This window comes from Polypterus senegalus, chromosome 10 (genome assembly GCF_016835505.1).
Source record: "Polypterus senegalus isolate Bchr_013 chromosome 10, ASM1683550v1, whole genome shotgun sequence".
In the NCBI taxonomy this organism is placed as follows: Eukaryota; Metazoa; Chordata; class Cladistia; order Polypteriformes; family Polypteridae; genus Polypterus; species Polypterus senegalus.
Window position 1 is genome coordinate 42,361,001 of NC_053163.1, and position 26,195 is coordinate 42,387,195.

A 26,195-nucleotide genomic window follows, 5' to 3' on the forward strand; every position below is an offset into this window, starting at 1 on the left:
GAGAAAATATCAGGACATCCCTCCAAGACTGATTGGAAGACAAGGAGAAAAATGTTCAGGGAGGTCACCATGAGGTCTACAGCAATTAACACCCTGAAGCCTGTGAAAATGTTTGTTGTACCGGACCATCTTAATTTTTCCCCACAGCGCCTTATCACTGTGCCAACTGCCTGCCAATAAGCACTTCTGTTTTGCAAATTTATCAATTAGCAGAACGCAGCCTGCACTCACCAATCTTCTATTAACACTAGAATCCAGAAGCCTATGAAAAAAACTCGTAATCCCGGGGCACCTTAAATTTCTTCGCACCTCCCTATTAGCATCTTTTGTTTTTTAAATGTGTCGAACACCACAAGCAGCTTGCTAAACCGACCTCCCCTCCCTCCCTGCAGCTCAACTCTGGCAAAAACCTTCTCCCAGCTCAAGTCTTGTTTATCTGGGCGAGAGGTGCCTGGAGTTTTATAGGGTAAATAATATAAAATTATTTGAAACACATGCAGTTCATGTGTGTTCTGTGTCTACAAAGATCTACGTAAATGTAGGATGACAGGAAATGCAAGAAATGTTGAACTCATGCTTAAAACAAACTTTTTTCTTGTTATAGTAATAACAAAATTTTGATATGAAGTGTACAATGTGTGAAGTCCAAATATCAAAAACACTTTTACAAAAGGTACACGTACAGTATAACAAAAATAGTGCACTTTTTTCCAAGAATACAACAGAAGAAAAAGAAATCGGGTTAGGGTACGACACTGACACGGCCGCTTCCCAGAATTACTGTTTTGAGTAGTAAGCTGCTCCTATTGCTACTATTGTAAAATAAAAACATACATTTGATTTGAGTCTGTAACAGCTGGTGTAAATTTATGGTACTTGTAAAGGTCAGTGTTTTTTTTCTTTATTCACTTCTATTTTCTCAGTCACATTCACACTCCCCCCAAACTGATAATGCCGTTTTCAAATAAAGATGTGGCATAACAGAGGTGAACACAGATCTAAATCGGAGAAAGAGAACAGAAGCCTGCCCCGCAAGAAGACTCACACATAAGAACAACACAGCTGCACCAGGCATACAGGTGAAAGATGTCAACGTTTAGATGAAGCAAGAGGTCGGCTATCATCCTGCCAGTAAGTCTGCCCCACACGTGTCCTTCAACGAAACAGCAGCGCTTAAAGAGCTTGCCAAGGTATTGTGCAAGGTTCTGTTTGTCATTGTGTTTTGTGATGGTCTTTATATGGAAAGCATGTATATGTTACTTATATAAAAGCAAAATCGACCGTTTACCTATATTTACTTATCTTCCCTACAGAGTAAAGTCACAAGTAGACTGCAGAGCTTCCTGTGTTTGATCGACATGGTCATTACTTAAATGAGTCAGACCTAGAACCACATATACTTAATAATTATAGACACATTTCAAAAGTACCTTCTCTCTCTAAAATACTTAAAAAAGTAGTCTCCAATCAGCTTCAGTCACACCTTACGCATCACAATTTACTTGAGAAATTCCAGTCTGATTTCCACACTGGTCATAGTACAGAAATGTTGTTTTGCCTGCCTAAGGTAAAGTCATCTCTGATGAAGGATCGAAGGGAATCATCGGGTAGAGGGGTTTTTTCATCGGATTGGCTGGCACAGCGCCGACTGAGCTGTGGAATGGCCAATAAGGGGAGGCAGCTTGATGGCAAAAGGTCTCCAGGATTCTGAACAAATCCAAATCGTATTATGTGATATCGTCTACTGTTGAATTAAGCTCCGTACTTGTAAGATTTCTATTGCACTGGTATACTGTATTGAGGATTACTTGCGTTCTGTTCTGTGTGTTGTACTGACCCCCTTTTTTGTTGATACCCACTGCGCGCCCAACCTACCTGGAAAGGGGTCTCTCCTTGAACTGCCTTTCCCAAGGTTTCTTCCATCTTTTCCCTACAAGGGTTTTTTTGGGAATTTTTCCTTGTCTTCTTAAACAGTCAAGGCTGGGGGGTTGTGAAAAAGTAGGGGCTTTTAAAGGCCATCGCAGCACTTCTTGTGTGATTTTGGGATATATACAAATAAATTGTACTGTATTGTAAATTGTGTCAACATCATAACCTAACCTGATTTCTTTTTCTTCAGTTATATTCTTGAATAAAAAGAGTACTTGTTTTGTTATACGTGTACCTTTTGTGACAGTGTTTGATATTTGGCCTTCAGTCTTAACACATTATACAATCAAAAATTTATCGTTATTACTACACCATGAAAAAAGTTTCTATTTTAGGTATGTGTTCAACATTTGTCATCCTACATTTACATAGATCATTGTAGACATGGAACACACATGACATGCATGTGTTGCAAATAACGATATACAGTTAGGACCATAAATATTTGGACAGACACAACTTTTTTCTAATTTTGGTTCTGTACATTACCACAATGAATTTTAAATGAAACAACTCAGATGCAGATGAAGTGCAGGCTTTCAGGTTTAATTCAGTGGGTTGAACAAAAATATTGCATAAAAATGCAACTGAAGTATTTAAAAAAAAAAAAAAACACAATCCCTTCATTTCAGTGGCTCAAAAGTAATTGGACAATTGACTTAAAGGGTATTTCATGGGCAGGTGTGGGCAAGTCCATCGTTATGTCGTTATCGGTTAAGCAGATAAAGGCCTGGAGTTGATTTGAGGTGTGGTGCTTGCATGTGGAAGATTTTGCTGTGAACAGACAACATGCAGTCAAAGGAGCTCTCCATGCAGGTGAAAGAAGTCATCCTTAAGCTGCAAAAACAGAAAAAAACCCATCCGAGAAATTGCTACAATATTACAAGTGACAAAATCTACAGTTTGGTACATCCTGAGAAAGAAAGCAAGCACTGGTGCACTCAGCAACGCAAAAAGACCTGGACGTCCACGGAAGACAACAGTGGTGGATGGTCGCAGAATAATTTCCACAGTGAAGAGAAACCCCTTTACAACAGCCAACCAAGTGAACAACACTCTCCAGGAGGTAGGTGTATCGATATCCAAGTCTACCATAAAGTGAAGATTGCATGAAAGTAAATACAGAGGGTGCACTGCAAGGTGCAAGTCACTCATAAGCCTCAAGAATAGAAAGGCTAGATTGAACGTTGCTAAAGAACATCTAAAAAAGCCAGCACAGTTCTGAAAAAAACATTCTTTGGACAGATGAAACCAAGATCAACTTCTACCAGAATGACAGCAAGAAAAAAAGTATGGAGAAGGCGTGGAACAGCTCATTATCCAAAGCATTCTGAGGTGTTCAGAGACATACTGTCTGCTCAAATCCAGCTAAATGCAGTCAAACTGATTGGGCAGTATTTCATGATACAGATGGACAATGACCCAAAACATACAGCCAAAGCAACCCAGGAATTTATTAAAGCAAAGAAGTGGAAAATTCTTGAATGGCCAAGTCAGTTACCTGATCTTAACCCAATTGAGCATGCATTTCACTTGTTGAAGACTAAACTTCGGACAAAAGGGTCCACAAACAAACAACAACTGAAAGCCGTTCCAGTAAAGGCCTGGCAGAGCATTAAAAAGGAGGAAACCCAGCATCTGTTGATGTCCTTGAGTTCAAGACTTCTGGGGGGGGTGGGATGGGATAGAAGGCGGCTTGTGTTGATTAACACTTTTATAAAACAAAAGACACTAATGGAGAAGTGTGAAAGAATTTAAGGTGGCCTGCAATTATGAGTTGTTTTCGTAGGTTTCACAAATTCTAGTGTTAAGCCAGCTGAAGCCATCACACAGCAAAATTCTTACAGCCTAAAACTGTGTTGATGTTCTTATCTGGAGATGAGTTATAGGGAATTATATAGGTAAATTAAATCGTTATTTGAAATACATACATTTTATGTGTGTTCCATGTTTACTATGATCTGTGTAAATGTAGCATGACATAAGAGAAGTGACGTAACAAAAGTTGCACACATAGCTAAAATAGAATTTTTTTTTATATGGTATAGTAATAACGACGTAATGCTGACGTTAAGTGTAGAATGTGTAAAGACTGAAGTCCAAATGTCAAATACTTTCACAAAAGTTATAACAAAACAAGTGTGCTTCTATTCGAGTACTGTATATGTATATATGCTCCAATAGAGGCCCCCAGCGTCTTTTTGCAAAACTAGCCTCGGCTCCCAGCGCTTAATAGAGACCAGCTGCTATTAGAGACCGGCCATTATTAACAAAAACCTTCAGAACTCAATATTTTTTGTGCATGTTAGTACAGGTAGGTACACAAAAATATCGGCTAATATTACAAACAGCTACTTTATTTGAATTTCACATGCTGCATAAGACTGTTAAAGATAGATGGCAATGTCTTTCTGTACCTTTCGCTCCTATTCATCGTCCAAATCCGTAATGATGGCTTTGTCGTTGTCCAGTTCACTATCATCTTCCTCTTCTTCCAGGTTTGTCACGACGCTTTGAATTCTTGACGCCGACAATTTCTCTCTTCCTTCAAAACATGGCTGATTTTCTTTGAGGCAATGAATTAAAGAATCCTCACTGGCGTCACTAGAATTGGTGATTCCACAATTTTTGAAAGATTCCCGAATCATTTCATTTGAGATTTCATCCCATGCAGACATGATCCATCAGACATCGTGAAGGTGCGCGCAAATTTCCGCCTTGTGCGAGTTCTTTGTCATTTGCCACCTGCCATCCAATTTTCATAGAACACTTTGATCTTGTCCTTGAAAGATTTGTTCCATGAAACGTCTGCTGTCTGCAGATATTTTGTGCAACCTCCAGGAATGACTGCTATGTCCATGTTGTACTTTTTGAGCTCCCGTTTAATGTTTGCATTGATCTGGCAACGATAAGAGTCACAAACCAGAAGTCTCTTGTGGAATGAAAATTTCCCACAAACTTTTTGCAGCTATTGGATTGTGAGATCTTTGTTCATCCATCCGTTTTGGGAACACGTTATGACGGCTCCTTGAAGTTGAACATCTTGCTGCAACATAGTCACTTCTCGTAATCCATGTCTAAATACGGTGAACGGCTTCATCTTGGTTCCAACACCCTTGGTCGCAAGAACTAATCTAAAATGATCTTTCTCATGGCCAGTAGTTTTGATAGAGACTGTTTTTGCTCCACTGGGATGAACAGTGGTCTCACCCGGCATGTCAAACCAAACTGATGTCTCATCCATTCCAAAAATGTTGCTTTCTCGGATACCTTTGGTCATCCGTAACTGAGAAATCCATATCACAAAAGAAACAAACTTTGTCAATCAGTTTATCTGGATCTTTGAGCCACAGTTGTTTTTCGTCTGAAAGATAGCGAATTACACTTCATAATTTTTTGCAACCAGCCGGAACTCGTAACAAAAATCTCCTTTCTCTTGGATTCTTCATCAATCTCGGTATTGAAAATCAGTTTCACTCATTCACAAATCATCAATTTAATTCTGGAAACGTGGACGGATTTTCACCGCTGCTCAAGAATCCAGGACAATACACGGTCTTCAAGTTCTTCACTAACTTTCTTGGTTCCTCCTCCTTCTAACCGCTTTCTGCTTGCAACTTTGTCCACTTTCACAGACACAAGACTCTCATATTGTTTCTTCCACTCTGATTCTTTTCGGATCAACACCATATTGACAAGCAGCCGCTTCACCAGAAGTTTCTTTTGCATATTCCACCACACGAATATTAAAGGCAATGTCAAATGACAGTTTCAGCAGCATTTTGGAAGGCAATGTACGTAGATCGACACAAACGTATAGGTGAAAAAACTTCTATGGTAAACTCTGCTGACGCACTATTGGCACCATCCTCGCGCACTGCTTCTTCCAAAATGAGAGAGGAATGTTGTAGTTTCTCAAAATACCAAAGTGGAAGGGTGCTCCAGAGTGGTCTCTTTGTTTCGCACTTTAGAAATATAACAAGGGAACCTCATATCGCTGGTGAAGAAATCATGTGAAAGGGATTAAAATGACAAGAAAATTCCATTTTAGCGGATACGAAGACAGCAGGTCTTTCTTTTGTTACTCCCCTTTCTGTCCAAAGGGTAGATTTCGTAATCCAGGGCCTTGCAGGTCTAAAATAAGTAAATGCATCCTGGGTGAAACAACCTAGGATAATCTCGTTGACAGCGAAAACGATAAGGAATGTGCAGCTGGTTAAAAGTGATGAAACTTCGCGGAGACTTGTCATAGCAAAACACATTTGTATCACTCTCTGTTTATCACTACCGTACGGTATTACCATATAATGACCGTATTTTGGTCAACCCGGCACAAAAATGAAGCACTTTTAGAAACCGGTATATCCGTATTTCTTATATATGCAACATGCTGACATGCACATGTATTACACACGTCTATAAAGATACAGATGCTTACAATGTACGCTAGTAGGCAAATATCAAAGACCTGGCTGCTGTTAGAGACTGGCTACTATTTGGCTGCATCCCCTCTGAAGCCCGGCGACAATAAGAGACTCCGCGTTTACTGGAGCATATACAGTAATAAAAAAAAAAATTATTCAAATGAAATGTGGCTGTCAGAGTAAAAACTGAAGCCAAAATATCAGTTGGTACAAAACAAAGATGTTTGTATACATGCATGCGTTTGAGCATTTTATTTTCAACTAGTTACATTTGACAGACAAGCAGGTATCACAGTGGAAACACAGCAGTCTTGTAGCCCCACAAGGGGGGGTGCAAAGTGTTGACCAGTTACCTGTAGCCAAGGAGGTCATGGGTTAAATACCCAGGTTGACCCTTTGTGGAGTGCATTGAGTAGTGAGCTATTATTATTATACTGTATAATAAAAACATACATTTGATTTTGAGTCAGTAATATTCGGTGTTAATTTATGGTACATGCAAAAGTTTGCACTGAAGGGATAAAAGCAGACACAAAAATGCAGGTAAACCATTTCTTCTTGAAAAAACAGACACTGCAATGTCTATGCAGGTTTACACAGATTGTTAGACTAATTAAATGTATGCTTTTTATCATTATATTATAAAAATGATAATAAATTATGATAATAATATTACTACAACAGCTTCTCGCTACTTAAAGTGGTCCACAAAGGAAGGACCTGAAAGTCAAACCCACAATCTCCATAACTAGGATGCAGATGCTCTATACCACCAGTACAGGGCTGTGAAACTGCTACATTGCCTCTGTGATACCTGCTTGTCTATCAAATGTAACATATTGAAAATGAAACGCACAAACATGCATGCATGTGTCTTTATTTTGTACCAACTGATATTTAGACTTTAGTTTTTATACATTAACAGTCACAGGTCATTTGAAAGTTTTTTTTTGGTTTTACTCTTGAATAAAAGCACACTTGTTTTGTTAAATCTTTTGTGAAAGTGTTAATATGATATTTGGACTTCAGTCTTTACACATTCTACACTTCATGTCAATACTATGTTATTACTATATTATACTGCTGCCAAAAAAAAACAAAAAACTGAATTGCATCTCTTAAACAACTAAACATCCCTCTCGAACCACAGACATATTCCCATGTTGCACGTCAGCATACCATGCCACTCTATATAGTTTGAGTAAACTAATCATGGCAGCAGCTACACCACATTCAGCAGAACAAGGTTCCTCTAAACTTTGGGTAAAGCCAAAATCCTCCTCTGTGTGGGAGTTTTTCACCCAAAAATATATGAGAAAATCGTTGATTGTTTATTGTGTAAAAAACAGATACTGTTCCACAGCAGCACCAGTTCAATGCATGAACTCTTGAAAAGGAACACACTGGAAGTTTAGCACAGGACAAGACACTGATACCGTAAGTAACCCACTTACACTTGCTTAGCAGTTCAACGATAGTACTATTACTGTTGTAAGGCTGGTTAACTTGAGAAATTCATACTAGTGGTGATTAGCGTTGGGAGGAAAGTTACAGCCACGGTATTTCTAAGGATAGAACAGATAAATGGTCTGTTAAATGCATTTGCCACCATTATCACTCGCGAGTGCACTGAAGAAAAGTAATACTGCAGTACAATAATGCACTTGCTAGGTATATTTTGGGCAGAGTTACATTCCATATATTAAGGAAAGGCATGGCAACTTTTAACTCTTTAACCTCCTTAGCGTTGGACCTGAGCGTTACTTGTGTCACAAAAAAACGTGCTAAAAGCATTAGTCCCGACTGTTACTCGGGCAACTATACAGATGTGTCTTGCGTGAGCATTAGAACCGGGAATCACTTGGGCTGTAAAAGTGGTCACTGCTGCCATTCTTTACAGAAATTATGTCTGAGTGCAGGTTTTCACTAATTATGAAATATCTGCACTTTACCAACAATGAAGACTTTGAGAATACCCATCCAGCACCCAAAGTGAAGAAAATTTAGGAGATATACCAGGTGACAGTAGCAAAATTTCAGAGAGTCTGTATTCCAGACCATGGCTTATAAGGGGCTGACTGTCATGGATACAGTACATAACATCAAAAAGAGCAAGATTTGGCATAAAGCCTTGTGAATCTAAAATGGGATACATTTTGAATATGGTTCTGTACACAGGGAAAGGGACAATGTTTGGTCCAAAATACAATCAGTACAGCGTTGCTACGTCATTGGTGCCGACTTTGAAAGATGCTCTGCTGGATCAAGGTGACTATGTAACCATGGACAATTTTTATTCTTCACCAGCGCTATTTCACATCTTACTGCAAAGAGTGACTGATGGATATGGAACAGTGCATCCCAAATGTCATGACATGCCTGAAGACTTTGGCAGAGCGCTAGTAGCTTGGCAAAAGGGTAAAGTGCTTGCGCTGAAATGGAAAGACAAGAAAGATATTAGTCTTCTTAGCACTACAGATAATGTAGTTATGGTTACTGTACAGGCTAAAAGCAAAAAGCAGTTTATGAGGCCTTGTGCTGTGGTCAACTACAACAGCACAACGGGTGCTGTGGTCAACTACAACAGCACAACGGGTGCTGTAGATCATGCGGATCAAGATATGCAAAGACAACAAAAGAAATACTACAAAAAGATATTTCGTCATCTGGTAAGAACAGTACATTTGGAATGCATTGTCTTATACAAAAAAAAGCTGGCAAAAATGTATATCATGCAAACTTTACATGCCAGTTGTAGAATAAATCATTGCAACACATTCACCACCCACACTACCGCTACCAAGCACATCACAGATCAGTGCAGAGCGTCTTATTGGTAGACATTTTATGGATTATAAACCTCAGAATGTGTGCTATTCAAAAACTGATAAATCTGGAAAGAAAATCCAAAAAGTAACATGCTATTACTGTCTCAACTGTGACATTAGATTGTATCTTTCACCATGCTTTAAGATTTACCACACAAAGGACTCATTGTGAGATTATATACTGTTTTGGCATCATTGGTAGTATTATTATTACCGTTATCTTGTTATTATTGTTCATTTCATATTATTTTATTCATCATTACTATTATTTGTATCATTATTATATTTTTGAGATTTAACAAAAATGTAATTTTTCATGCCAAAGAAAAATACAACACTTTTTACATGCTTTTTTGGAATAAAATACAACGATAAGGGGGTTATCTGTTATCTCATGGATTTGAAAGAAAACCACCTTTTGGCAGTCAAAATTGAGTAGCAATAACTTTCTATGAACACAAGGACAGTGTCATTAAGTATTTTTTGGTATTTTCTTCAGTCATGGCTCAGGCCGACACAGGAACAATTTTTTTTTTTTTTATATAAAGAACAGTTGACATAGTTGATTTGGTTAGTTGGCTGTTTGAAGAAGAAACACAACTTTTACTGCAGTTTAAATTGCTAAATGTGTAAACCGTACAACTCAGCAAAATCTAGATTTTACAATTAAAAAGATATGAAAATAAGCATGTCTGAAGTGAAATGGTTCTGGGCTCTTTCCACGTTATATCGTATGTTGATGCGGGCAGGATGATGACTGATAAATGGTAACATGTGAGTTATACTGAACGCCACTTACGTAGTGTTCTGAAGTGTTGCTGCAAACTTAATTGCTGCGGCCCTTGACGCAAGATAACGTAACCTTAAATTTCTGTCTCCAGAAGAAGGATTAAAAGTGCAATTGAAAGTACAAGCCCTTGCACTGGAAGCAAAGAAGGGAATGAGAGAGGAGAAGCAGAAACAGTCCACCAATGAGATCAAAAACTCAGCTCATGCTAACGAAGAAAAGAGGCATGGGTCTTTAATGGACTCACTACTAGGGTCTGACTCAGAGCCACATGACAGTGACAATGACCATGCAGAAGATGAACAAGAAAGCACAGTCAGCCAAATGGCAAGAAAGGAGATTCTGACCTGTTTTGATGAGCATACTCTTCCCAAAAGTAAGAACCCACTGCAATGTTGGAACGATAATAAGTCAAGGTTTCCCACATTGGCTATTCTGACAAAATCATATTTGTGTGTACTTGACACATCTATTGCTTCTGAACAACCAGTTTCAGCCACTGGAAATAGTCATAAAGAAGAGAGACAGCTTTAGCCCTGAGCATGACATGTTAACGTTCCTCCATTGTAACAGTGAGGTCTAAAAGGAACCCAAAAGCAATTTTTTAGTCATGTTTAAAGTTGGACTGCGGACATAAGGTTAAGTCCATTATTAATCAAAAATATTTTTTGACTTAAATATTTTATTGTTAATATTTTTTGTTTGTCTTCCTGTTGGAGTTATTTATTTTAGTTGTGTTTTTTTCATTTGCTGATGTTTTCAAATTCCATATACAAAATTATTCAGTCAATACTCACATACAACATTTATATGCCTACTTGAATTATTTGGACAAAATTAGTCATTAGATTAATTAATTAATAAAATAGTCGACCAATTAATCTATAAAATAATTGTTTGCGGAAGCCCTACTATAATACATGCAAGAAATTTCTACTTTAGCTATGTGTACAACTTCTTTTGCCTCACATCTCCTATTGTCTGTCATCAAACATTTAAACGGATCGTTGTAGACATGGAACACACATGAAATGTATGTATTTCAAATAATGTCAGTGGAATGGTGAAGATGCAGGGAGCAGGAGTTGGCAAAGGTGAATGAGTTTAGGTACTTGGGATTAACAGTACAGAGTAATGGAGATTTTGGAAGAAAGGTGAAAAAGAGTGCAGGAAGGATGGAATGGGTGGAGAAAAATATTGTGAACAAATAAGCGAACACAGTGTGAACATTAATATAACACAAGGAATTTCTACTCAATATTTTAGGATACGTCAATATTTATTTCTTTAAAAAATGAATAAACACGTCTTAATCTTTATTTAATCTGACAACCCTACTCCTGATCCCTTTGCTGTTTACTCTTAAGCTTGAGATCCCTTACTGCTAATTAATGCTAGAGAACTTAAGCATCCATCACAGTAAGCAACATCTAGATTCCTTTCTCATCTCTTTATTATAATAAAAAAATCTTTGGATGAGACGCGACTGTTTGAAAAGACTTTTTGGAATGAAGTCCCGCGAGAGAGAGACTTTTAACATGAGATTCTTTCAAGTCACGCCCTACTTACAATCGTTTTCAAACAAGACCACGGTGAGCTAACCTCTCAGTTGTGTGAATGCTTTTCTCAGACACACTTCCTGTGCTCTCAGCTCTTAATCATGTGAATGCTTTTGGCAGACACACTTTCTGTGCTCTCAGCTCTTATAAATTTTATCAGGGCAATAATTTTATACGTTCTAGATAACACGTTAACGACTAAGCAAAGACGAAAGAGCATCGCGTCGAAAAGAGACCCAAAAGCGTTGGAGAGAAAAGAATGCAAAAAAGAACAATAATAATCTATGTGCAAATTCTGAAAATAAGGAAAGTAATAATCAGCCCGAACCAAGAGGACTCGAAAACCTTGCAGGTCCAATCGGGGTCAGAAATAAAAGGCAGAGTAAAAGACAAAGAAGAACTTCAATAAAGACATTCAAAAGATTTGGCGCGATACACATGCAGAGCAGGTTAAAGATTATGAGTGATGGACTATGCAATGGGACAAGATTAGTTGCATTAAAAATTGGTCGAACTATTCCAACATGTAAACAAGAAAGGTGATGTAGTACATATTCCGCGAATAACAGACACAAAAGGAGATCTTAATATGCCATTCAAATTAAAACGTTTACGGTTTCCTGTGAGAATAGCTTTTGCTATGACAATTAAGAAATCACAGGGACAAACATTTGAAAAAGTCTGTTCATTTATAAGAGAGAAAGAAATGATATTCACTCACAGGCAGTTATACGTTGCGTTGTCACGATGCAAGTCTAAACACGAAATCAAAATTCAATGCAATCTTGAAGAAAAGTTAGTTTCAGAAATTGTTTTTACTGAAGTTTTAAAGTAAAAGTGAAAATATTGAATTTGTAATAATTCCCTTGAAAATAACAATCTCTTTAAATTGTATATCCGGCTAACCAAACATGTGGGTGGAGATTCTTGGCGAGCAAAGCAAGCAAGGTGCAGAGCCCCTTAGTTAAAGACAATGGACATTGCTATTTTAACAGCTTTAAAATCACAGTTAAAGGGTCTTCCTAATGTCAGAAATGCTCATTTAAAGCATATTGGTCAAAACATGGTTTCACACACTGACTGGTTTTAGTTGGATGCTGACCTAAGGCACACTAGTATTTAGTGGAAAGGAAAATCAAATGGGGTCAGGTAGGCCTGCGGGGAACCCGGTCGTAACAGAGATGCCAGTTTCTGGTGAAGCTGCACCAGCTGTACGAGGACGTCGCAGAGGATATTTTGGCAGCGGCGCCGACCGTTGATGGTTCCGGTGTAATCAACTCGGTCATTTGGCAAGAGAATGTCGTCTGTCTCCAGCTCAGTCGATGTAAGTTGGACTGGCCAAGGTTTGTTGCTCGAATATTACATGTTCGCCGGAAGGAAAGGATGGATTATTTGTTCCAGTTAAATTGGGGGGGGCAGAGAAATCTCAGCATTGTTAGATTCGGGGAGTGAACTTTGTATTGTGAGACGAGACTGTCTTGATGAAAGATCCCTTAGAGACTGTGAGACTGTAAAAATACGATGTGTACATGGTGATGTTAAAGATTATCAGACTTTACTTCTTCCTTTAACTTATAGGGGTCACTTTAAGTTTGGACTGCAGTTCAGATTCCTGCCCATGGCCATTACTCATAGGACGGAGAAATGCCCTTTTTCCTAAACTGATTAATAAATGTAAGGGACCAGTAGTCCAGTCCACTAATGAACTTAGTGGGGGAGAAGAAGAAAACCAAGATGAAGAACTGGTAGCGGCCGGGGAAAATCTAGAGCCCAACTTAGATATTGAACCCGATCTCTCCAGCGAGATGGAGGTCACCCCCGACAATCTTCCAGAATGGGCTGCTCCTTCTACATCTTCCCAGATTGCAAACGCCTTCGAACACAAACCGAGTGTTAACGAACAATCAGATTTTGTGCGTTTGCAGCATACTGATAGCTCATTAGAATATGCATTTAAACAGGCTCGCTCTGCTAATGACTCTTATTACCAAGAGCGTAATTCGGGGTGTAAAACCCCACACTTTATAGAAAAGGACGGTTGCCTTTTCAGAGTGATCTCAGATCATTTGGAGGAATTTATTGAACAACTGGTGGTACCTGAAGCACATAGGGAAACTGTTTTGCATCTGGCACATTCACACATCTTGGGGGGGCACCTCGGTGCCGACAAAACTAGAGACCGGTTATCAAAACGATTTTATTGGCTTAATATGGGAAAAGATGTTGAGCGATTTTGTACTTCATGTCCAGACTGCCAGATCGTCTCTGCTTATAAGCCTCCTCGGCTCGCCTTTGTCCTATGCCCATATTGGAAGTTCCCTTTCAGCGTGTGGGATTAGATATTGTGGGACCATTACCTAAGACTAAGGATGGGTACCAATATTTGCTGGTGTTGGTTGATTATGCGACACGATATCCAGAAATGATTGCGCTGAAAAAGGCCAACTTCTTAGCTGTAGCCAAAGCACTATGTGAAACTTTTACTCGTATTGGTATCCCTAGAGAAATCTTAACTGATCAAGGCACACCTTTCACTTCTCGCGTGATGAAACAATTGTGTGACAGCTTTGCTATTAAGAAATTGAGTACTACTGTTTACCATCCTCAAGCGAATGGTTTAACCGGCGATTTAACAAAACATTGAAACAGATGATCAGGCGAGTTGCTCATAATGATCCCACAACATGGAACACTGTCCTACCTTTTGTTTTGTACGCGTGCGAGAATCACCACAGGCGTCCACTGGCTTGAGTCCCTTGAGTTGTTATTCGGCAGGCATCCTGGATGTGGTGCGTGAGGAATGGATAGGAAGCGAGAGAGCAGCTAAGGTCCAAGCTTTGCAGATCGACTAATTTCGTTGCAAGACAGAATTTCTATGCTTTCCTCTATTGCTGTGGAACACCAACAACGAGAACAGGAAACTCAGAAGCGTCTTTACGATAGGCACAGTAAGCTCCGTGAGTTCAAACCTGGCGATCGTGTTTTGGTACTGGTTCCCTCGGATCCACACAAATTCTTAGCTAAATGGCAGGGCCCGCCATTATTGAGGAGCGTGAGTCCGGTAAATTACAAGGTTAGAATACCGGCGGCGCAAACCATTCCAGATTTTACACATTAACCTCTTGAAGGAATGGCACGACCGACAAGAGGTTAACACTTCCTTGGCTGCTGTTTCTCAGACCGATGTTACCATTGGTAACGATCTTACTGACACGCAAAAGACAGAACTGTTATCTTTGATAGAACGGAACACTGATGTCTTTTCAGATTTACCAGGCAAGACTAACATTACAAAACATAAAATTACCACTGAACCTGATGTTCACGTACAGATGCGGCCGTTCGGATACGGAAGCGCGCGAAATATTGTGCTTGAAGAGGTAAAAAGATGCTGACACTGGGTGTAATTCGTGAAAGTAAAGTGACTGGTGCAGCCCAGTCGTATTAGTCCCAAAGCAAGACGGTTCGGTTCTGTATCGATTTCAGGCGCTTGAATAAGGTCTCTAAATTGATGCTTATCCCATGCCCGTGTCGATGAACTGTTGGAAAAACTGGGTCAGGCGAGCTATATCTCCACGCTAGATCTCACGAAAGGCTATTGGCAGGTGCCTTTAGAGGCTAGCAGTTGTGAGAAAACGGCATTTGCGACTCCTGACGGACTCTATGAATTTACAAGACTCCCATTTGGTCTTCACGGGGCACCTCTAACTTTTCAGCGCATGATGGATCAGATCCTGCGTCCTCACTCTGAATATGCTGGGGCATATCTTGACGATGTCGTGATTTTCAGCAATGATTGGAAAACACACTTAGAGCGGCTTCAAGCCGTTCTTGAAAGCTTGAAACAGGCTGGCCTTACTGCTAACCCAAAAATGTAAACTAGGCATGTCCGAGACTCATTACTTAGGCTATTCTATGGGCAAGGGTTTACTTAGGCCACAATTAAGGAAAATAGAAGAAATGCTTGCTTATCCGAGACCTGGGACACAGAAACAGTGCAGCGCTTTCTGGGGCTTGCTGGTTACTACAGAAGATTCATTCCAAATTTTGCACATAGAGCTGCTCCCTTACAGAACTTACTAGAGGCAGAAAAACCGACCTATCTTGTGGACAGAAAATTGCGAACGTTCTTTCAGCAATTTAAAAAAAGCATTGTCTTCTTACCCGGTTCTAAGAAACCCGGATTTCACAAAAGATTTTATCTTGCAAACAGATGCTAGCGCGTTTGGTGTGGGCGCAGTGTTGTCTCAGATTTTTGATGGAGAGGAACATCCAATCACATATTTATGTAGGAAATTATTACCTAGAGAGCGTAATTATTCTACAATTGAGAAAGAATGCTTGGCAATCAGGTGGGCTGTGGAGGCACTTGATATTACTTGTGGGGACGAAACTTCACTTTGGTAACTGATCATGCTCCACTCCAGTGGTTGTACCGACAGAAAGATACAAACTCTCGTCTAATGAGATGGTTTCTGGGTTTACAACCTTATAGTTTCACAGTAAAGCACCGACCAGGTTCTGAACACGTCAACGCAGACGTATTATCACGACTACATGAACATGAACTTGGTACAGAGAGTTGCTTGATTCACACGAATGTGAATAAAGCTGAGGGGGAGGGTGTGAGCTGGAGGGCTGATCGCACCCCAAGAAGATAGACGCCCCTGGGGAAAACCACAAAGCCTGAAACAGAGACTACCCTCGCATTGCTCCTTAACCTTGCACTATAACGCGCAATACAAGCCTCGCGCGGTACTCCACCAACTTAAAAAGCTGTGCGCAGCACCTGTCAGATTTGGTATTGATCTCTCTCTCTCTCTCTCTCTCTCTCTCTCTCTCTCTCTGAAGAAGAAGAAGAAGAAACTCACGAAACCTTTAATTGAAAGACGAAACAGCCATCTTTGTCAAGGAGCAAGTTTGAAGTGTCAAATGTTTGTTTGCAGTGCTGGAATAAAATTCCTTCTTTTTTTTTTCCACGATCCCGAGTATCTCTGTGCAAATCTGTGACCCAAGTGTGACAATATATATATTTATAAAAAAAAAAAAAAAGTGGATTATTATTAAATCTGATTAAAAATCTTGTAAACGAACATTTTACTCACGTCTCTGGGTGGTGGCGATGTAAACGACTGGTCCATTCGGCACTGTATTGCTAACCTTACATCATCTGCATCAACATTTGACTTCTTTGCATGAGACGAATAGATTTTTGCATCTTCCAATATTGTTGTCACATATCCTGGTACAAAGGAAAGGGAAATTATTTTAACAATACAACCGTTTTCTTGAAAGTAAATAAACTACACAGCATATCCTAATTTCCAATGATACACAAATAAAAAGGAAATTGTGTAAAAATGGTAAACGGTCAATAGCAATGTGTGACCGGTCAATAGTTGTAAGCAACTTCACATGTATTGAGTACTGTGAAATTCTTTATATATTCAGCTGTCTAGACCGTAATACACAAGAATGTATTAAAAGGCATACCTTCATTTTATTTAACAGAAAAAGCAAATCAGTTTATTCAATACACTCCTTAACACTTTTTATATATGCAAAACAAACTGAATTAAACATTTTAGTTAATGTTTTTATAATACAAGTGTTAGGCAACTACATACCACCTTAGGTATGTTACATTAAAGTACACAAAGACAGAATGTGAGTGATGTGCATTTTGGTTAAGAGAGATTTTCCAATTAAATTTTTAAATGACACACACACACACAAAAAAATATATATATATCACAATGTCACAAATACATTGGTCGTAGGCAAAATTAACAAATTATACAAATTATATGCATTAAAGGATCTGTTCCGCCATGACGGATTACATCTGAACTAGAGGGGCACCAATGTATTGGGGAGGCGTATGAGTATGCCAGTAGAGGACTGTTTAAACTAGGGAATGGAGGGGGCAGGAAGTTTAGGACAGGCCAGGTTTAGATCTATAGATGGAGGAACAAACAACAGTGTAGAAACAAAAATGCTTAGTAAATTCTAAGCCAACATTTAAATCAAAAATAAGGTGAGTTGGAGCTGTATGTAGCAGAGCATAATTCTGATACTATAACAATAATGGAAACCTGGCTAAATAACAATGGGGATGAGTGTATCAAAGAGGGATACACATTTTTTAGGAAGGACAGACAGAACAGAAAAGGAGGTGGGGTTACTGTTTACGTCAAACACACTTTAAATGCAAGTCCTCTTCAACTTTGGTAGGGCAAATTTTGACCAGATGCAACAAAGTCTAAAGAGGATAGACTGAGATAAGCTTAAGTGTGGAGACAGTCGAGAAGTAGTGGAACAGGTTTAAAAATGGTTTACATGTAATGCAGGACAGATAAAGGGGAATTAAAAGATACAGACAAGGAAATAGCGGATGCCCTAAAAATATTTTTCTGAGGTCTTCACAAGTGAGCAAATGGATAACCTCCTAGAGGTAAATGGGACAACTAAGGAGGAAATGAAGGATTTGGAAATTGTAGAGGAGAAGTACTGCTCAGATTAAACAGGCTGAAATCAAATCACCAGGGACCTCATGCATAACGCCATGCGTAGAATTCGCACTATAACATGACGTAAGCACAAAAGCTGAAAATGTGCTTACACACAGAAAAATCCAGATGCAGGAATATGTGCGTACTCCAACTTACACGTTCTTCCGCTACATAAATCTCGGTCAGCATGAAAAGTAACGCACGTGCACGCGCCTGCTGTCCTGCCCCAATTCCTCCTAGAATTACACCTCTTTGAGTATGCAAATCAATATAAATAGCCCTTAAGTTTAGCGTTCTGTGAAAAGACAATGGGAAAAGCACAGGGGAAAATATAAGAATTGCAGCGAACACCAAGTGGAGGCAAAGGAAAAACATACTATTTGTTGATTTAAACAAAAGGAAGTTGATCGAGTAACATAGCGTGTTGGAGAAACTTGAAATCTCAAGTTCAAAGTTGCACAGTGCCGGAAATAATAAAAGTTGTCAGATATCAAAGTCGCTGTGAAAAGGCAAGTTGTAGCCCACCGTCTGAGTGTCATATGAAAGCTTATTAGGGTACAGACACAAAAAAAAGGCACACAGTGGGGAAAAAAGCACACAATTTCCACTTTATCACATACTTTATTTTGTCATTAAAGCAGAACATCATAAACTTCATCTTAAAATCATTTAACTTACTAGTTTCTCAAATCCCATCGTAACTAAAGTAGCATGTTAAATGCTTCATTTTGTATTTAATCTTCTATGTGCTCTTTGTGTGTGAATCGCTACATGCTTCCGTTCATTCTCTTTCTCTGACAGGACACAGAATCCATTACATTCGTGATATTACAGGTCTCTGAATAACTAAAATACTGAGATGTATACGTGATATTTTCATGATGACTGGAATGAAAGCATGTTATTAAACATGGAAACACGGTGGCACAGTGATTGTTCATGTCTCACACAGCCATGCGCTACCTTCAATGAAATAATTTATTGTAGCAGTACTGTCTCTTTCAAACGTACTAACCTCCAGTTCCTGGCCTTACTTTTCTTTCTCCAAATACCAAATCGCCACACAATCAGCTCTGTAATAGACGTTAAGCCATCTGTAAGCTTACGATGATTCTTCAAAACATTTAAGGAACATTGAAATATCTTTGTACGTGTTTAATTATTCTATCCGTCTATCCTTCCAGTGTCGCGCCAGCCTCAGCAATTATACAGCGCGAGGCAGAAACAAACCGTGAACTTGCTAGTGCTGCGGCACCGTGTCTTCACGTTTAATTATTAACTAAACAGATTTAAATGAAGTTAAAGTTTTATCTGTAGAATATAATCAACATATTTTGCTGCATTTCATCTTAAAAATGATATCGTCATCATATGTAAATACGCACTTTATAAAGTGGCGCAGGTTGTGCAATATTATAACTGTAGTGCAAGTTTAATGGGGTAATTGTTCTTATAAGTACAAACATTTCTACAAGGAGCACTTGATGGACTGATTGAGTGGGTTTATAGTTCTTGGGATGAAACGGTTTCTGAACCGTGAGGTCCATACAGAAAAGGCTTTGAAACGTTTTACCGTGGCTGAGGCAGCGTGTGCTTGATGCTGTATACCGATAAATCTCTTTCCAATCAGCTGCTGCTGTGATTCCCCACTCAGATACAGTGATAAAAATACTCTATGTGGTGCTGTGAGAGTAATATGGAAAAAGATGATCCACTGTGGCAAACCTTAACGGGAGCAGCTGAAAGAAGAAAAAGAAGGTGCAGTGGGAGTAACAACGCTAAAGCAGTTATGGTATTTGGAATACTATGGGTATTCCCTGGACCATTATATTGTTACAGGTTAATTACAATCAGATGCATTACACTAATAAACAATATCCAGTTAGTTTCAGTGTATTTATAAAGCCGCGTCAGGAAAGTGGATCTAGGAAAGAAAGGATAACTACACAGGAACAGTAGCACTGCTTTGACACTGGGTGCCGCCAGTTTGCAAAACCGAGTGGAGAACTTGCGTACGACAGGGTATGAGGTACCATGGAAATGTGTGTGGCTTTACACCAAGTTTAGGTTTAATACATCGCAATTTGAACGTGGAAACATTCTTATGCAACATTTCTGTGCATACACACCGTTTATACATGAGGCCCCAGGACCAGATAATATTTACCCTTGTTTTTAAGGAGGCTAGCAAGTGTGTGTATGTGTATTATAATATCTATATATTCATATATAGATATAGTGTGCTAAAGAAAAAGAAAAGGAAACATTTTAAAAATAATGTAACATGATTGTCAATGTAACTGTTTTGTGACTGTTACGAGTGTTGCTATCATCAAGGATTTGATCATCATTTCTTTCAATCAGGTTCATATTTGGAGGTAAACCGATATGGTCGTGAACCGAAGCAATTTCCCCCCATAGGATTGTATGTAAATACAATTAATCCGTTCCAGACCATATGAACTGTATGTAAATATATATTTTTCTTCTTTTTAAGCACAAATATAATTATACCATAGAATGCACAGCATAAAAGTAAACTAAAGGTAAAAACATTGAATAACACTGAGAAAACCATGAACAACAGAGAAAACTAACACGGCAATAGTTAGCGCTATAGCGCTACCAACCGCTGGCTAAAAGCACTTTTAATGAGTTTTAAGCACAGGGGAAAAATGAACACCTGAAAAAATCCATAATTTAATAAACCACCAAGAAAAATAACATTGCGATAATGCACGCTACGAACAGATCGCTGGAAACAGAAGTGAAAACAAAATTAAGACCAGTACATTCTTTAACTGCCTTCCTACCTTAATGCGTCCAGCTCACTCTCACGCTGCCTGTGTGTCTGCATCCATCTCTCGCACTGCCTGTGTGTGTGTCGCGCTGTCTCACGCTCTCTCTCTTGCTCGCTGCACAGGAAATGCACAGGGAGAGACTGAACATGTACAAACCGAAAGGGAAACTAGCTTGTTCGTATACCGAGTGTGTGGTCACGAATATTTAGCTCAATTACGTGGGAGGCGTGCCAATTTCCGCAGTAGCTGCACTTATAAATATGCTAAGCACAGTCCTTCACCCACGAATATTTACCTTATATGGGCAGGCACTCAATTACGTGGGAGGCGTGATGACGCGGACGCAACTCCGCCTCACACAAGGACTGAGCTGCAGGCTATAGCTATATATATATATATGGATGAAAGTATGTTCAACTTATGACCGTTACGCGTAGAATTTCGAAATGAATCCTGCCCAACTTTTGTAAATAAGCTGTAAGGAATGAGCCTGCCAAATTCCAGCCTTCCACCTACACGGGAAGTGGGAGAATTAGTGATGAGTGAGTCAGTCAATGAGTGAGTGCTTTGCCTTTTATTAATATACTAGCAAAATACCTGTGCTACGCAGCGGCGAAGTACTGCCTTAAAATTTTTATTAAGAAGAAAATTAAACCTTCTTAAACTGAGGGAAAATATACCAATAATTATTTGTTAAGGATCTCTTTGTATACCACACTGAGTTCGGCCCTCCGGTTGTAATATGACCAAGCTGTGCGCCGAGCTTACTCTTGAGCATGTAACGTACAGTTTGCCATGTGAACAGTAATCTTGTTTCAAATCTCACAGCTTGGATTGCTGCTGTCATAATCGGTTTGAGTTTCATGGTTTGTTTCAATTACAACAATATTTGTAGGACTTGTGTTGAAGAGACATTCGGCATTTGTCAAGCGTTGTAAGTATACAACCGGTTTCATCGATAACTTCACATCCAGCTTTTGAGAGTTTAAACATTCATAAACATCAAAGGGTCCACTACTCAAATCGTCACCTGTCAATCTAAGATGTTTAAGAGGCATTGCGGTTGTCGAAAGGTGTAAAATATTTGGCCATTTCGGTACACTTGAAAGCGACAACCAAACAATTCAGCGGCAGCCATCAACTCACATACAGATGCATAGGTGAAGGGCTTAAACATTTCACTCTTAATAGTGCTCGTGTAGTATAATTCTCTCCTGTATCGTCATCAGTCCACACCTTGAACCTGTCCCAGTCATTCAATACATAAGACACAATGTTCCTCCAGATATGAAGAGTGAGCCTGATATGGCCTTGCAATATGTAACAAAGAGAATGGAAAAGGTAGGTGCCATCTCCGGGCATGGAAACCACTTGGTAAGTGACAGTTCTTTGATCGATGGTGATCACCTCGATAAACATGTTAATGGGGGTACGGTTGGAATGATAAAGGAAATGGGTACCTGACCAATGTAAAGTAAGTCTAAAATACCTACACAATAACTATAATCATAATAAATGAACAATAAAACAGCGGAGAAGCCGTGGATAAAATAAAAAGGCAGTAGTTATCAGCAGGGAGATGTGAATCCCGTGGCGAAGCAAGGAAGGGAATGTAGAGACTGGAACGACGGACGGCCTTATATAGGCAGGCAGCCAACAACGTGGGAGGCGTTGGGATGGGGGACCCAAGCGCCGCCTCACACAGTGACCGAGCTGCAGGCTATGGACGTATATATGTACGCAAGTAGGATTCAGTTAGCGTTGGGAACCCGCGTACCAAATTTCTTGAAGATGGGCCCATAAGTTACAAAGACCGTTGAAAAGTTCAATATGGCGGACGACAGTGGCATCATACCACCGAAATAAGTACCAAATTTCAGCCTTCTACCTACACGGGAATTTGGAGAATTAGTGACGTTGGAAACTTCAATATGGTGGCCGACAGTGGCGTCACACCACCGAAATAAGTACGTTTATCGGTTTTGGTTAGTGCAGGGAAGCCACATACCAAATTTCGTGAAGATGGGGCCATAAATAAGAAAGTTCAACATGGCGGACGTTGCCGACCGTTATGACCGTAACGTGTAGAATTTCGAAATGAAACCTACTTAACTTTTGTAAGTAAGCTGTAAGGAATAAGCCTGCCAAATTTCAGCCTTCTACCTACACGAGAAGTTGGAGAATTAGTGATGAGTGAGTGAGTGAGGGCTTTGCCTTTTATTAGTATAGACTAGCAAAATACCAGCTTACAGGAGAAGTAGTGTGTTAAAGAAGTAATGAAAAAGAAAAGGAAACATTTTGAAAATAACGTAACATGACTGTCAATGTAATTGTTTTGTCACTGTTGTGAGTGATGAGTGTTGCTGTCATATTATATATATATATATATATATATATATATATATATATATATATATATATATATATATATATATATATATATATATATATATATATATATATATATATACACACACACACACACACTAATAAAAGGCAAAGCCCTCACTCACTCACTCATCACTAATTCTCCAACTTCCCGTGTAGGTAGAAGGCTGAAATTTAGCAGGCTCATTCCTTACAGCTTACTTACAAAAGTTTTCATTTCGAAATTCTACGCCTAATGGTCATAACTGGAAGGTATTTTTCTCCATTAACTGTAATGGAGTTGAGCTGGAATGATGTGGGGGCGGAGTTTCGTGTGATATCATCACGCCTCCCACGTAATCACGTAAACTGACTGTCAACGCAGTGCGTAGAAAACCAGGAAGACCTCCAAAAAGCGTTTAAGAAAACATGCATTATATAATTGAGAAGGCAGCGAAACAATAAGAAGCCAGCGAGTGACATATACTACCATATTCATGAGTGCTGCTACCTCGGAAAGAAAGCGAGGTGTAAACCTAAACTTTAAATTAAGTTCATAGACAGGCTACCGCTGGCGTTTCACATGCCCATGGGAATGCGGGATACAAGTTTAATGAGAGGACGAGGATATAAACGAGTTTTGATCACTTTGTAACTAAGTTAAAATTGTAGGTGAAGGGTGTGCTTATGCAAATTCGAGACTGTGTTTGTGTGGGATTGACAGTTAAGGCGGTGGGGAGTCACGTCATCATCACCCCCATTTACCTCATTTCGCTCTGAGCTGAGCTCCGCGAACGGCGTCTTCCGAAGCAACTTCGTCAGACTGCCACCAAATACTCACAGAAAAATCCACAAGTTAATACACACGCTGTCTCTAGAGTTTCTCCACACTGAATCCTCCAGGCACTACTTACAAAAGGTTACATTGACAATCGCACAGCTGAGAAGCTTCGATGCATGTGCTCCATAACGCATTAAAAAAATAATGCATTTAATCACAGTTTCAATTCCAACCAAAGGGGAACTTCTGTCAATGCATGATTTGCACAGAGACACAGGAGGTCGTAGAAACAAGAAGGATTTTTATTCAAACACTGCAACACATGCGCTTAAACGTGCTCCATGACAAGTCAGAGATAACAGTTCCGCTAGGAGCAGAGAGAGAGAGATAAAAGCAAGCAAACAATCAATTTTCAACTGACAGGCGCTGCACAAGGCTTTTAAGTTAGCGGAGTATAGCGCGAGGTTTGCATTATGCGTTATAGCGCAAGTGAGAAAGTAATAGTGATGTGTCGTTTGCGAACGAGCCGGCTCTAAGTGCCGATGCTTTCAAGTGAACGAGAGGAGCCAATGTCCGTCGAGCAGAGCCGAAACTTCGGCCGCTCCACATCAGACTAGGATCATACCGTTATGTGAAAGAAGGAAGGGGGGCAGACGCTCCGAAGACAGCGAGTGTTGGTACAGGCCAGATACACAGAGCAACACTTTCACTCTGTGTACCGGTCGCTGCGACAGACGAGGAGCCAGATTTAAATGCAAGCGCATCGTGAAGAAAAAAAGAAGAGTAAAGAAATGAGTGAAAGCCGAAAAAGAAGCAGCATCTGGCTGCATTTCAGTGATATTGGAGACTTTAAAGCTAAGTGCAGAATATGAAAATATCCGTTAAAGCAGGGTCAACAACAAACCTGCACAGACATATAAGATCCACCCACCCATCCGTGCAACTGGAAGAGACTGTGCCCAACCAAAGGGGAACTTCTGTCAATGCATGATTTCATGGTACACCGATTACATTGATCAGTGCTTCCCAAAACCTAAGTATGTAAAGACGGCGTTGGAATATTTCGAAATATATAATGTAAGCGCTGGAATATATAAAGTCAAATTTTGAATATATAAAGTCAGCGTCGGAATATATTGTCACGCTTGGGTCACAGATTTGCACAGAGACACAGGAGGTCGTAGAAACAAGAAGGATTTTTATTCAAACACTGCAACACATGCGCTTAAACGTGCTCCATGACAAGTCAGAGATGACAGTTCCGCTAGCAGCAGAGAGAGAGACATAAAAGCAAAAAAAAAGCTTTTAAGTTAGCGAAGTATCGCGCGAGGTTTGCATTACGCGTTATAGCGCAAGTCAGAAAGTAAAGAGCAATGTGAGGGTAGTCTGTGTTTCAGGGGTTCTGGTTTGCCCAGGGGCGTCTGTATCTTCTTGCGGTGCGATCAGCCCTCCAGCTCACACCCTCCCCCTCAGCTTTATTCACATTCCGTGAATCAGCGACTCTCTGTACCAGGTTCATTTAGTCGTGATAATACGTCTGCGTTGACATGTTCAGAACCTGGTCGATGTTTTACTGTGAAACGGTAAGGTTGTAAGCCCAGAAACCATCTCATGAGGCGAGAGTTTGTATCTTTCTGTCGGTATAACCATTGAAGTGGACCATGATCAGTTACCAAAGTGAAGTTTCGTCCCCACAAGTAATAGCGAAGCCCTCCACCTCACAATATAAAGTAAGCGCTGGAATATATAAACACAAAACTTCAAAATATAAAGTCATCGTCGGAATATTCATCCATTTTCCAACCTGTTGAATCCGATCACAGGGTCACGGGGATCTGCTGGAGCCAATCCCAGCCAACACTGGGCACAAGGCAGGAACCAATCCTGGGCAGGGCACATGCATCATTTTCAAAACATTAACCGAACAGTGTTTTTTTAATTAATTTTTCTGAATACGTTTTTGTTAACTTACTTCAGTTCAGAGTCGTTTCAATCAATATATTTTGACTTTGACTTTATATAATCAGGAATGACTTTATAAATTCCGACACTGACTTTATATATTCAAGTTTTGACTTTATATATTCGGCAATGACTTTATATATTCAAGTTTTCACTTTATATATTCTGACGCCGACTTTATATATTCAGAAAATCAATATATTTGCCTGTTTCGCACCCCATAGTATATGTGTGTGTGTATATAT

General features: G+C 39.5%; 1 protein-coding gene across 1 annotated transcript in view; it reads right to left on the reverse strand.

Moving 5' to 3' along the window:
• The window catches only part of taf9 (TAF9 RNA polymerase II, TATA box binding protein (TBP)-associated factor), an 80,513-nt gene that overhangs the window by 40,469 nt on the left and 13,849 nt on the right, over positions 1-26,195 (reverse strand). Inside the window, exon 3 of the mRNA XM_039765768.1 lies at positions 16,633-16,769. Coding sequence (XP_039621702.1) covers positions 16,633-16,769 — 137 coding nt within the window. The remainder of the gene's footprint in view (positions 1-16,632; positions 16,770-26,195) is intronic.